Source organism: Alligator sinensis, unplaced genomic scaffold (genome assembly GCF_000455745.1).
Source record: "Alligator sinensis unplaced genomic scaffold, ASM45574v1 scaffold610_1, whole genome shotgun sequence".
Classification (NCBI taxonomy): domain Eukaryota; kingdom Metazoa; phylum Chordata; order Crocodylia; family Alligatoridae; genus Alligator; species Alligator sinensis.
Genome location: NW_005842348.1, coordinates 962,775 through 975,642, shown reverse-complemented (window position 1 = coordinate 975,642; position 12,868 = coordinate 962,775). Strand labels below are relative to the sequence as shown.

General features: G+C 48.8%; 1 protein-coding gene across 1 annotated transcript in view; it reads left to right on the top strand.

Moving 5' to 3' along the window:
• Positions 1–6: 6 nt before the first annotated feature.
• The window catches only part of TPRN (taperin), an 18,614-nt gene continuing 5,752 nt past the window's right edge, over positions 7–12,868 (top strand). The window contains exon 1 of the mRNA XM_006028968.3: positions 7–1,047. Coding sequence (XP_006029030.1) covers positions 163–1,047 — 885 coding nt within the window. The 5' untranslated portion in view covers positions 7–162. The remainder of the gene's footprint in view (positions 1,048–12,868) is intronic.

Genomic DNA, 12,868 nt, shown 5'->3' with positions numbered 1-12,868 from the left:
TTCCTGCACAAGATCGGCTCCAACTCCTTCACCGTGACCCCGCGCGGCCGCCCCCCGGTACTGCTCGCCAACGGCCCCTCGGAGCCTAGCCCCCACGCCCACGTGCCCGTGGCCAAGGTGCCCCCGGTGCCATCGCCCAGCGCCCCCATTGCCCGAGCCAAGATGCAGCGGCCAAAGCCTGAGGGGGCTGAAGGGACCCAGTCCCCTCGACCCTGTGCCAGCCCGTCCCCCTCCAGTGCCACCTCCGGCGCCTTCCAGCTGCTCTCTGCCTCCGCACCCAAGGCCAGCAGCGGCTCCTTCGAGATCCGCCCGTCTCCCAAACCGGACCTGGCCGCCATCCCTGCCCATGACCTCCAGGCGCAGGCCCTGGCCAACCTACGCCTCAACTCGCGCAACTCTTTCCTAGTCGTGCCCTCTCGGGCGAAGGACCCGTGTCCGCCGGCTCCCGCTGAGAGCTTGAGGACGGACATCCCGCTGTCCTCAGAGCCTGAGCGTGGGCAGCAGGAAGAGCCCTCGCCAGCTGCCTTCGAGGCCCAGAGGGAGCCTGTCACTCCCCCAAAAGCATCTCCAGAGCCTCTGGTGCCGGTGACTTACATTGATGATGACATTGTTGAGCCAGAGCCTGGAGACTTGGCTTCAGTGCCTGGTGCAGCTGCAGGGACTAAGGACTTACTTGTGCCTCGAGATGCTGCCTCTGGTATGGGTACGGAGATGGAGGTTTCTGCGGTGCCCTTCTACCGACCCCACCCTGCCTCCGCAGGCTTTGCTCAGAGAGGGGGTTACACATTCACTGTAGTACCCAAAAGGAAGCCTCCTGTCTCTGGTCTGGCAACCTTCACTGATGGCAGCAGAGTCCAGCAAAATGAGGGAGTGGAGGATGAGGAGGAGATTCGAGGAAGGCCCAAACCCTGCAGGAGCACTGATGCTTCCCCACCAGGGCCCCTGCTGAAAACACGCTACCCCAAGGCACACGAGATTGAGGTGATCGGTGGCTACCTGTCCTTGGAGAGGTCCTGTATCAGCAAGAAGGGCTCCCGTCGCAAAAAGGTTAGTTGCCCAGCAGCTCTGTCTGAAAAGTGACTAAAAATGGCTCTTTTCAAAGCAGCATGCATCAGTGGGGTGTAGTCGGGGTTGTCCTGAGTGTGGCTGGGTAGAAAGGTGTTGGGTGGATTTCACTGCTTCTGTCCTGTCAGCCCTGCAGAGGTGGCACATCTGTTGGGAGGCTGAGACTGATTCTGCTGGGTTATACAAATTCTCATCAGGATGGGAGGTGGTCCCTGGTGGTATGGACAGTTTTCTTTCTGAAGCAAATTTTTCAGAGCAAAGTTGTATTTAGGGTTTTCTACCACATTGCCTTTTTAAATCATATGTGCCCTGGGAATGAGTCTAGAAAGGAAGATGTTGAAGGGAGTGGGGAAGGGAATCTCATTCCTCTCCTCTGTTGCCACGTGCTGTGTTAAAACCTGTGCTCCAACAGTGAATTTGGCTCTGTACTCACTACCATACCCTGTAGGATCCAACATAGATGTCACTTTTTGTGTCTGAGTTAGTGGCTCAGAAGTCAGCTTCTTTGTAAGCAGGGAGGGGGTGGCACCAGCTTAACACTCCTTGATGTGACAACATCACCTGCTGTTTGTGGCTGTGGTGGAATTCACAGGTAGCTCTGAAGAATTGAGAGGAAACAACGCTTCTGTGGCCTGCAGCCAGAGGCCTTTGAAAGGCTCGCTCAATAAGTGCCAGACTTTCTCACCAGTTGAGGAGCAGCTTTAGGGGCTGGATGAAGAATTGTGCTTTGTGCATATTGATGCTGTGCGTGTCTTGTGACAAAGACACAGTCATTTTGTGATAATGGGCTATTGCTGAGACAGAATTGCTGGCTTGAATTGCTCATCTAGTACCAAAATTCATTGTCGCTAAAGACTTATGTCACTGACTACTGCAAGTGAAATGTTGCCAGCTGCTTTTTGCCTTTCCCAAACTAAAGTGGGGAGGGGGTTCCACATCACAGTAGCTGAACTGAAGACTTTTTAAGGAGTTTATAGGGTAGCTTTAGGTGTGAGATTTTTTGAGGAATCTTCTGAATCAGATGAATTGCACTTGGAAAAGTAGCAAGTGTCACTGGTTATAAGTTGGTTTTTGTGTGCTCCATGAAGCCAAGGGTGACATCTAATGAAAGTGCTAGTGGAAGGACCATGTGCTGGAATAGGCAGGTTGGCACAACTGTTGCCATATGCCCGTCTTAACTTGTGTGGTTGTCCAGAGGAGCAGGATGGGGCTTGGCTTAGCCAAGAGTGTTTTGTGTCTTTAAATCTTTTCTCAGAAGTACTAGTTTTGGCTAGCGTCTTGGTTTCTGCTGCTGCTTGGAATTTAGGATTTAGGTTGGATTATATTAATGCAGAGTGGGCATGCATTGACTGTAGGGTATGTGGCTGAAGTTTTTGAGAAGTAAAGACCCTTTGGAATAGGCCCTCCTAAGAATCCTCCCCCAGTTGAGGAAGTTGGGCCTGTGATTGGATGGAGAAAGGACCAAGGCAGAATATAGGGATAGGCAAACTCCCATAGATGGCCCCCATCTTCAGGCTGAAGTAAAGGAGGCTGTGTTCTTCATGTACCCTGGATGGTTGGATGGAATAGTGGCTTCCCCCAAAAGAAAGCCAACACCAGAGCTATCAAGAAATTGTGCACAACAGTTTTCCCCCCATCCCCACATCAGATAAGAGGGAGAAGGTGGTCAAGAAGGATGGTGTAGTGTGGCAGGTGCCACCTGGGACTTATCTGACTTGGACTTGCCCCAGACTCCTTGTGTCAGGTTGGGCATGTGATATAGCATTCTTTGCCTCAGCTTTCCAGCTATGTAATGGGGCATTGTAATGATGACTACCTTGAAGACTGCAAGACTCTTGGAGACTTCAAATAAAGCAATGAGGGTCAGCTAAGAACCACTGATGGCTGTAGAGGTGGGGAGAAATCTCATACCTGAGAATCTGTCCCACAGAGATTCAGTTTGAGGAGTGGGAGATCATACTGTCAAACCAGTATAGGTAGTACACACCTGTGTCATGAGGCTACAAAGAATCTGGAAGGGTTCTGACACGGGCTTCCAGATTGTGGAAAGTTATGTGCCCTGTGGAGGGATGTTAATGAAGTAACTAAATGTAATTTCATCATCATAAGTAACTTGCTTATCAAGATGATCAGTGGGAGTTGCATGGGGACATGGTTTGAGGAGCAGTTTCTCAGCAAGTTAAAAACAAAAACAAAAAAACCTAGGAATGGGTCGTGGCTAGTTCAAGAGGCCACAAGGATGGCAGGTGTCATGGCTTAGTTCTAAATCCAAATGAAGGAGTTGGTTCATAAATTTTCAGTAATGTGGCCAGTAAGCAATAGCCACATTGCTTCTGTGGACCTGCCTTTTTTGGTGGGAGGCATGAAAAAGTCTGGGTGACACTAAGTTCTGCAAAGAGCTACTTCAAGTTTGGAAGCTCATCAGAAAGGCCCTAAAGCCAAAAATGAGGAAGGGTTAAATGCTTAGATTCATCCCAGAGGCTTCATCAGCAGTCATAGGAGTCTGGAAGCGTGAGTATTGCCAAATGAGAGAACCAGCAGAGCAGGGAAGGCAGTGGTTAACTGCTAAAGTTCAAAAGGCAGCTTGGAGCTAAATAGGAACATCTAGCCAGTGAACTGCAGTGTGCACAAAACCAGCAGAGCAGCATGAAATATTTGGGAATGTAAGATGGGAATGAGGAAGAAGAGAAAAATGTGAAGAGGAGATAAGATAACGTCTTGTATCATGGGTGGTAGCCCGAGAGAACCAGTGGGTTACTGGCTACTGGGTGATAAAGGAGTAATTAAGAGTGAGGAGAAACTGATGTGGGATTTCTCCCTAGTTTGCTGCTTTGGCCTTTGGGCTAAGGGCAAGCGAGACTCGGGGGGTATCTGAACCGTAAGACCTTCAGACTTGGAGCCTGCGCATAGGATGCCTGCCATGGATTTGGAAGTATCTGAAGCTCCAGGCTGACGGGTCTGGGAGGGAGGATACTTGCCAGTTGTAGTGCCACACAGACTTGAACATCTGAGTTCTGCTCAGCCAATGGAATTCAGAACTGATTTGGCTGATTTGGCCTGATGCACAATTAAAAAAATATATATTTGTTTCTTCTTAGCATGCAGGATGTTGAAGAGGCATAATATTTGGACCATTGATACTGTCTATGGTTAATGACTGATATGTCAGGAGCTGGTGTGGAATTTGCTCTCATATGTTTTTCCTTGTAAGAGTGGGGAGGGTCGCATGTAAGTTCTTCTGAAGCAGAGCTGTTTGAAAAGCAGGGTTTCTAATGCACAGGGAACTTCAGGGGATTTCCCCTCCTTTTGGTCTGAGTGGGCATATGTACACATGCATTTTAACACACCGTAACCTATTTTACTGCACATTAGAGCATCATGGTAAAAACCGTGCTAATGTGTTAATGCACAGTAAAATTAAGCTACTGCGCATGTGCTTTTGCTACTGCTCATTAGGGCAGCCCAATGCATGTTTTGTTAGTACCTCACATTAGAGGTACTAAATTTAATGCTCAGTAGCAAAAGTGCATTAATGAACGTGTAGACCCAGTGAGACCTGAAACTCAAGCTTCAGCTAATGGGAAGCACCCTGGACTCTAGCTGTTCAGTGAAACTGATTCTCCTGTTAGTTTCCCCAGTAACGCCAGCCTTGAGATTGACTTCGTGCAGGGACTTGCATGGCAGAGCTGCCACCTAAGCCTGCCCTGAGCCTGGGGACCCCACAGTTTTCAGCATGCCCTGAGGTTCTGGCCTTGTACGCTGGGATGATAGGCTGTTAATGTGTTGTGGACTGGCCACCCCACGTTCCTGTGGGGATATGTGGCATGTAGGCTGATACTGTTATCTGAGTTTTGGTGTGGCCTAGTTTTCAGCGTTTGAACCAGAAGAGCTCCTCCCTTCTGCAAACATCCTCATTAAAAATATTGCAGTGAAGAGAGGTTGTTTGCAAAGCAGTTGTGGCAGACATGTTACTTGTTCTATAAAACGCAAACTTTATTTTCCTCAGACATTTAAAAGCCACTTCCAGCTCTGTGGCCCAGTGCTCTGGGCCCCTGTTCAGTAACGGGAAATCCGTATCATAAACATCAGCAAACTAGAGTCACTTCAGTCGCACCCTTCCTAGCAGTCCTGAAGGACAAGGGCAAGGAATGGCTTTGCACTGTGCTGGTACAAGTAACAGATGCAGGCTGTGGCTAGGGGCCAATTCCATAATTCCAGTGCCCTTCCACCAGTTGATCTTCACTGACACTGCAGCCTGTGATTTCTGCAGGGCAGTGTGTCACAAGGGAGAGAGGTATTTCTGGGAACCAGTTATACCAGTGCTCCAAGGAGAGCTGGCTTCTTGCTGCTATTGCAGGTGTCGGGGCATTTCATGAAGTCTGCAAATAAATAAAATATATATTAAAAAGAGAGAACCAGCTCAGCTGTCACTTCCAGGAGCTACAGTTCAATAGGAAGAGGCAGCTGGTTACCTTGGGGCTGGAGGTGTCAGTATCGGCTACATATTCAGGAGAGGGAAGAAGCTGGTATGGGGAGAGAGAGAACTGGAACCCCAAGGGGTTGGGTGGGGAGGGGGTGCTTCTACATTACAGACTCAAACAGTTTCCGCTCATTCCCCTTGTATGTGAGCCACTAGTGTTGGTACTGCAGGGATGTAAACAAGCTATTGCCTAGTGATGCAGGTAAGGCAGTTCTGCCCATGAACCTGATCACAGAAATTCTTCCCTGTCCTAGTGAAGGGTTTCTGTGAGGATATCCCTTCCTCATGAGATTCACTTGTGCGCAGTCTACACAGTGGTCAGTTGGAGTAGCGCTCATCCTGATAATCATGCCCATCAGTGTGCCTTGGTTGTGGATAGCACAAAATTGGACTGGTTCTGTTTTGAATTCCATTTTGTGTTTGCATACAGAACAGCAGGCTCTGCTACCTGTGGAATTTCATAGATTTCATAGACATTAGGGCTGGAAGGGACCTCGGAAGATCATCGAGTCCAGCCCCCTGACCAAAGGGCAGGAAGTCAGCTGGGGTCATAGGATCCCAGTAAGATAAGCATCCAGTTTCATCTTGAAGGTGTTCAATGAAGGCGCTTGAACCACCTCCGGTGGCAGGCTGTTCCAGACCTTGGGGGCTCGGACAGTAAAGAAATTCTTCCTTATGTCCAGCCTGAAATGGTCTTGTAGTAGTTTGTGACCATTCGACCTCGTCATCCCTTGGGGCGCTCTGGTGAACAAACGTTCCCCCAGATGCTGGTGGTCACCCCTGATAAACTTGTAGGTGGCCATCAGATCACCCCTGAGCCTGCGCTTTTTCAGGCTAAAGAGCCCCAGGGCTCTCAGCCTGTCATCGTAGGGTCTGCTTCCCTGACCTCTGATCATGCACGTGGATTTTCTCTGGACTCTCTCAAGCTTCTCCACATCCTTTTTGAATTGTGGAGCCCAAAACTGGACACAGTACTCCAGCTGCGGCCTCACTAAGGCCGAGTACAGGGGGAGAATGACGCCTCGGGATTTGCTTGAGAAGCATCTATGGATGCAAGCCAGCGTTTTGGTCGCTTTACTAGCCGCCGCATCGCATTGCAGGCTCATGTTCATCTTGTGGTCAATGACGACCCCCAAGTCTCTTTCTTCCATAGTGCTAGCCAACATAGCTGGGCTATGATGCTCGCCAGCTCCTTGAGTACCCTGGGGTGAAGATTGTCAGGGCCAGCTGACTTGAAGGTATCCAGCTTCTCAAGATGTTCCTTCAGAAAGTCAGCATTAAAGGAGGGCAGGGGATCACCCTCACCCGGACTTCCCGGCCCTGTAGCGGGCATGGGCGTCCCATGGGACTGATGAAAGACCGACGCAAAGTACCTATTTAATAGGTTGGCTTTTTCCTGGGCGTCAGTTGTCAGTTGCCCCATCTGGTTCAGCAGGGATCCAATGTTGCCCCTGCTTTTCCTCCGGCTCCGCACATATCTGAAAAAGGACTTTTTATTGTCCTTGATGCTCAAAGCTAGCTGGAGTTCAGTTGCAGCCTTGGCTTTCCTGGTCTGCTCCCTACAGGACTGGACCAGTGCAGAATAATCCTCTGACACTCTTAATGTGCAGACACTCTTAAGCCTGTGTGGGAGATGCACCATCTGCTTTAGACCCTGCTCTTAAAGCCATCCATAACTTCAACTGGCCCCATTCCAGTTGCTGATCCTATGCAGACTGGGCAAGCACCCATCCTTTGCTATTGCCCTGCTCTTCTCCATTCCCCAAAGAGCCATAGTACTGTGTTTGACTGAGAATGAGATGACAGGACCAGGGCCCCTCATCCTGCTCTAGTACCTGACATAAAAGTGATGAGACATATGGGAAGCTCAAGACTTGGCCTGAAATTCTGTTTCTTTTCCTGATTCTACAAAAGCCTGGCTTCTAATATGTGTACTGCAGCCATGACATGATGCAAACTAACCCTATAACAAATGTATAGTACTATTCCCCTGGCTGCAGGCTCTGGCATACCCACTGCCCTATCCATGGGAGCTGGGCTACATGAGTCCAGCATCCCCTACTCAGGCAGCTAAGCACTGTCTGGTTTGTCAAATGCTGCTGAGGGAAGGATGTGTGCAGGGTATAGGAGGGAATTAACAAATCATGTTGTTCTGGTACTTAGCGGGTGGGGGCAGGACTGGAGAAGCACAGTTCTGTTCTGCATTCAGATGGTTTGTCCTTCAGGTGAAGGCATCTCTGCATATTAAGGTGATAAATGATTCATGGGCCTGACTTTGGGGAAGAAGAGCAACTTTGGGAAGGAGAGCTAGTGATTAGGGGAGGGGGAGGAAACTGGACCCCAGAGTGTATGGGAGTCTTGTGCTGGAGCTCATTGAGCATTTGGTACAGGTTAGCTAAAATTTGTCACACATGAACGCTCTGAAGCTGGTTTATTGAGCCTGATCAGCTGCCAAAAATATGTGGTCTTGCCAACATGCAAATTAAAATAAAATACTTGATGATCACTGGCCTTTTGGTGCTAGGCTACAACAGGGTGTGGAGGCTGACTAATGAAGGAGGGCTCTGAGGAGTGCCAGTTTGTGTGAAAGCTTTAAATTGCCTCTTGTTGTGAGGTGGCCTGTAGGCTGAACTGTTATCATGCAGGTTCTATATGATGTCTGGAAGCAGCAAGGCTTATGCTCAACATAATGTCCTGTGTCTTCAGATTTGGGCTTCACCTCAAACCTTGATGCATACTTTGTCCTCAGTGATAACTGGGAGGGGTGCTGTACTAGAAGAGGTCTGTAGCTAGAACCTAGGGCACTTGAAGTTTTATGAATGATGAGTAAGCCTTGAATGTGCTGGAGAACCTGTGGAAGTCATAGCATTAGTGTGCCTTGTTCCTGTGCTGTTTTGTACAGTTGGCAGCTTGCTGCATACAGCAACCTGTAGATACAGATCGGAGAGAGCATCACATCCCAGGAATAGCAGTCTAAACCCAGTGATTTCCCAGCATTTGACGGAGCTAACTTGGAAGATCTTGGCGCATGCATCAGATAAGAGATGGTGCCAACCTGCTGCACTCAACAAAAACACAGTTGTTTCTAAACTCTTCCTCAGAACAAGGGACAGGATGGACCAGCAATTGTTGGTTCTGGGAAGGTTGGACTTGGTTCTCTGTAACTTCCAACTGATTCAGGTTCTGCTGGAGGTAGCTCCTGTGGGAGCCATTGCCCGGCAGGCAGGCAAAGCCTCTTAAACTCTGCTTAGATCAGCTCAGAACAGCTCCAAGGAGGCATGCAGCTTGGAATGCTGATGGCTGCCTGGAGTCCGTTCTGCAGCTTCTGCCAACAGTGGAGCTGAACTGCTGGGAGCAACACAGGAATATAGTGCACTCCTTCAGCAGGCTGGAGACAAAGTGAGGAGGCATGGTTAGCTTAGTGCTTGTGTCCCAGGAACAGGTTCCTGTCGTTCTGCTCAATTCCAGTCTGTGGTACAGCGGGCTAATGTTTGCCTTGCTCCTAGGAGGAAAATACCCAGAGTCTGCAAGAACAGGCAGTAATACACACTGGAGCATAAAGTGTATTGTTGAGTGAGCTCTGTGGCCAAAGTCCTATGTCAGACAAGATCCAGTCTTGGATGGTCAGTAGCAGTCCTGGTCAGCCTCCTGGTTAGCTGATCTTCAGTGGCTCAGGTAGTGCACTGTACTGCTCTCGGGAGTGGTCCTTTCACTGCTCTGCCACAATGCTGCTGTGTCTAGGTTGGGGCGTGGGGGAGAGGAGAAGGGCCATGAAGCAGCTGTACCTGGATCCTGTTATGTTCTTTAACCTAGTATGTTGGCTGGGCATGGGCACACAGAAGTGGCACGTTCTTATGTTCTTGATGTGTTAGAGGGTAGAGAGGAAAGGAGAAGGTATCCATGGCACTGTACTGAAGCACACGGCTCTGAGCTTGGTTCTGGCAGAGGCAGTCATGGTCATGGAGGTGTGAGCAACCTTTCTCATGTGCGTGCTCTCTAATAGCTGCAGGCATGTTAGTACTTCCCCCCACTGTTTTTTTTCTCTCTGCCTACGGCTTCCACAGTATAAGTGCTGGACAGAAGAATTAAAGTAGATGCTATTACACAAACAGAAGGGGAGGCCTCTGGAGGCAGCTTGCACTGTGCTCTGTGGCTCAGTAAGCTCTTGACGCAAGAGCTAAGCTTGAGATTTAAAGGACTTTGTGCTTCTGGAATCTGAGAATGTGAATTAAATATAAAAATATCTTTAGTCTATCCCCTTAATCTGTGGGCTGGAACAGACTCTCAGTGTCGAAGGTGGCTGGTCACTCCCTTCTGCCTCTAAGTGTTCACTTGGACTTATTTTAAGAGTCACTTTCTCCAGTGTAGGGTAGCGGCCTTCCCAAAATGGACTCGGAAGCAGCAAGTGGGAGTGGTCAGTCAGTACGTGCCCCCAAGCTATGTAGAGGAAATATTTGTGAAACTTCTTTAATGGAGAATTAATGTACCTACAAAGACAAAGCTATGTGGGTATCTCCCAAGAAGCTTTCTGTTGATGTTGCTCCTAAGACTTCCTCATTTCTCTTCAGAAAACTTCTTGTAAAATTCTTTGTTGGGGATATCGACAATGGTCTTTCAGCACTGAACAGAAGCCAGATAATCACAAAGGTGCCACCCTGCTCTGCCTTCTGCCTGACTTCAAACTAACACTACCTCTATCTGCAGTATAGAAGGTTTCTGTCTAGTATGTCCTTTTTTCCAGAAAATGAGGTTTCTATCCCACTCTAAGTCTGAGAACAGTTAAATGCACCTGTCTGTCAGATCTGAAAATGGAAACACCCCACCCCCCCGATGATACAGAAATGATTTGCATTTCAGTTTGACTAGCAGATTTCCTTCTAGTCTTCTGTCTACCAAACGTCTGCTTAGGGTCCTCTACCAGTGCAGTTCTCTCTGGGTTTGTCTGTAGCATTAAGGGTTTTGGACATGATGACCTCTCCCTTGGACGTGCCTCTGGTCTGCATGCATCTAGGTGAGATCTGTTGCAAGGAGGCTGGGAAATGAGGCGAGTTCAACTCTTATACTCTACATAAATTAATCATGGTTTACTAAGTAAACTGTTGGAGCAGAATCCCTCTTGCATATCTGCAGGGAGCGTAATCACTGTCCTGATGCTGGGAGAGCTATGTCGCTCTGAACCAATGACATAAGCTCTAACGAACTCGTGGAGTTAGGCTGTTGGATTGCTTCCTTGGCAACATCGATAGTACAGGGCACTGGGAGACTTCTCTGCTTCCTGCTGTGCTCGGTGCACTTCTTGCTACACCATCTCTGCTCACCAGGAATTTGAAACTCTTCCCTGTGTCTTGTACATGGAGTTTAATATTTCGAGTCCCCATGCATCGCTCCCATCTACCATGTGCTTCGGTGTATTGATTACACAGAGCAGGCTTCATGGGTTGCCTTTGTAAGGGGAGACTTTCTTGTTCAGTTGCATGACATGGGAGCGGCAGTGCAATCCTGAAGGTGATCAGTCTCCTTCCGGTAGTGCGGCATTCCCTAGTGTACTCCATCCAGTGCAAACCCATGGAGTTACCAAAGGCAAACAGAAGTGGAGGCTCAACCAATGGCAACTGCTGCTGAAAAAAACTCAGTGTTGCCCTTGGAAGGGCATCAGATAAGTGCAGCATGAAGTAACTAGTGTCCACATCCACAGCATTTTCCCCTGCTTCAGCAAATAGTACAGCAGGAATTTAGACATTACCCAGCATGATGGGTCAAATCCTGCATGAGGCCCTCCTGGCACCCATAAGACCTCTGCTGTAGATGTAGCCCTTATGTTGCAATACATCACCTCTGTGATGGAGTGACTAGCAGGTTCCTTTGTTTTGGTAGCTTCTGCTACCCATGACAGAGAGCCTTTTTGTCTAAATACATCAAACTGTCATGAGATGCCTGCATCGGAGAAGAAGGACTCCAGGATTATGAAAGCTCTTGTGCTTTTTTTTTTCTGGTAAAATGTCCTGTTCAGAAGATCTGTTGGATCACTGTCTGGACAGCTGTCTTGGGACCCTGTTAAATTCTCTGTTATCACAATGCTGATCTAGGGTTGTAAACCCCCAGCTTCCCTAGGGCTGTGCTGGCTCCCAAGCATGATATTATCAGTCCTTGGCCACCCAGGAATGTGCCCTGAGCAACATGACTCTGCCCAACACCTCTCACCTGAGGATAAGCTCATTGCCAGCTTTCAGCTAATAACCCTAGTGGGACTAATCACACTGCCTCTAGGCTGCATGAAAATCCTTGCACTGGAAGTGGCTGTAGTGCATGCAAGTGGTGTAGATTGCTGGCTCTGGACTAGTTAGTGAAAGTTCCCATGTGGGCATTTGTTCAGTCAGCTCCGTGATAAAGCTGCTAGTGCTGAGGCCTACAGCCTGCCATTATTTTACCTGCTGTTCAGGTTGCCGGTCTTCTGGTTAGAAGCTGGTGAAAAAGCTTGGAATTTGGTTCAGTAAGGTTATAACCCCTTAGAAATGAATGAAGAAGGCCTGGCAGAGTTTGTTGGCTTCAGGTGGACACCTTCCACGTATCCTGTTATTTGTGCTCACAGTGATGGGTTCCATGAGGAGGTGGTCAACTGATTTCTCTCTTTCTTGGCCTGAAACCATGGAGGGCACTATAGAGGGTAAAACGCACCATGAAGGTGCACCCAGAAGTCAGCTTGTATCCCGTATGGGCCACAGAGCTGTGCCATTCTGCACAAGCCTTGGCTTCAGTATGGCCCTGTGGCTGGATCTTCAGGATTATTAGGCAGCTGTCGGTAACTTGCCAGGTCTGCGTCAGAGAGGAGAACTTTTGGTCACTGCTGCATTGTTGGCATGTGAGGAAGTCCAGCCACCACTGACCTCATCTGAACTTCATAGTGATCAGCAACTAAGGCTGCTGGTGAATTGCTATCATCCCCATCTCTGCTCACTGTCAAACCGATTCATGCACGGTGGTACAGTCTCTTTCTTGCCTCTAGATTCAGCACAGATCAACTGACTGGGGTTAAGGGAAGGGAGGAATCCAGCTGATGGAGATGCTTTAGCAGCCTTGGTGTGAAATGCCTCTGGCTAGTTCTGTTGCATCTTCTCCTGCCTGGCATGAGCTCCCCTGCTCCCAGCACACTGTGAAATGAATATGGTTTTGCTCCATCCCAGCCCATCAGTAAAGAAGATGGTTCCTCTGAAGCTGAGGGTGTGCTCACAGTGCTTTCAGGAGACACTTTGACATCCTCTCTCCACAATGTGGAGGCCAAGAAGATGTGATCTGTGGGGGAAGAACAGTTCAGGAACAGTACAG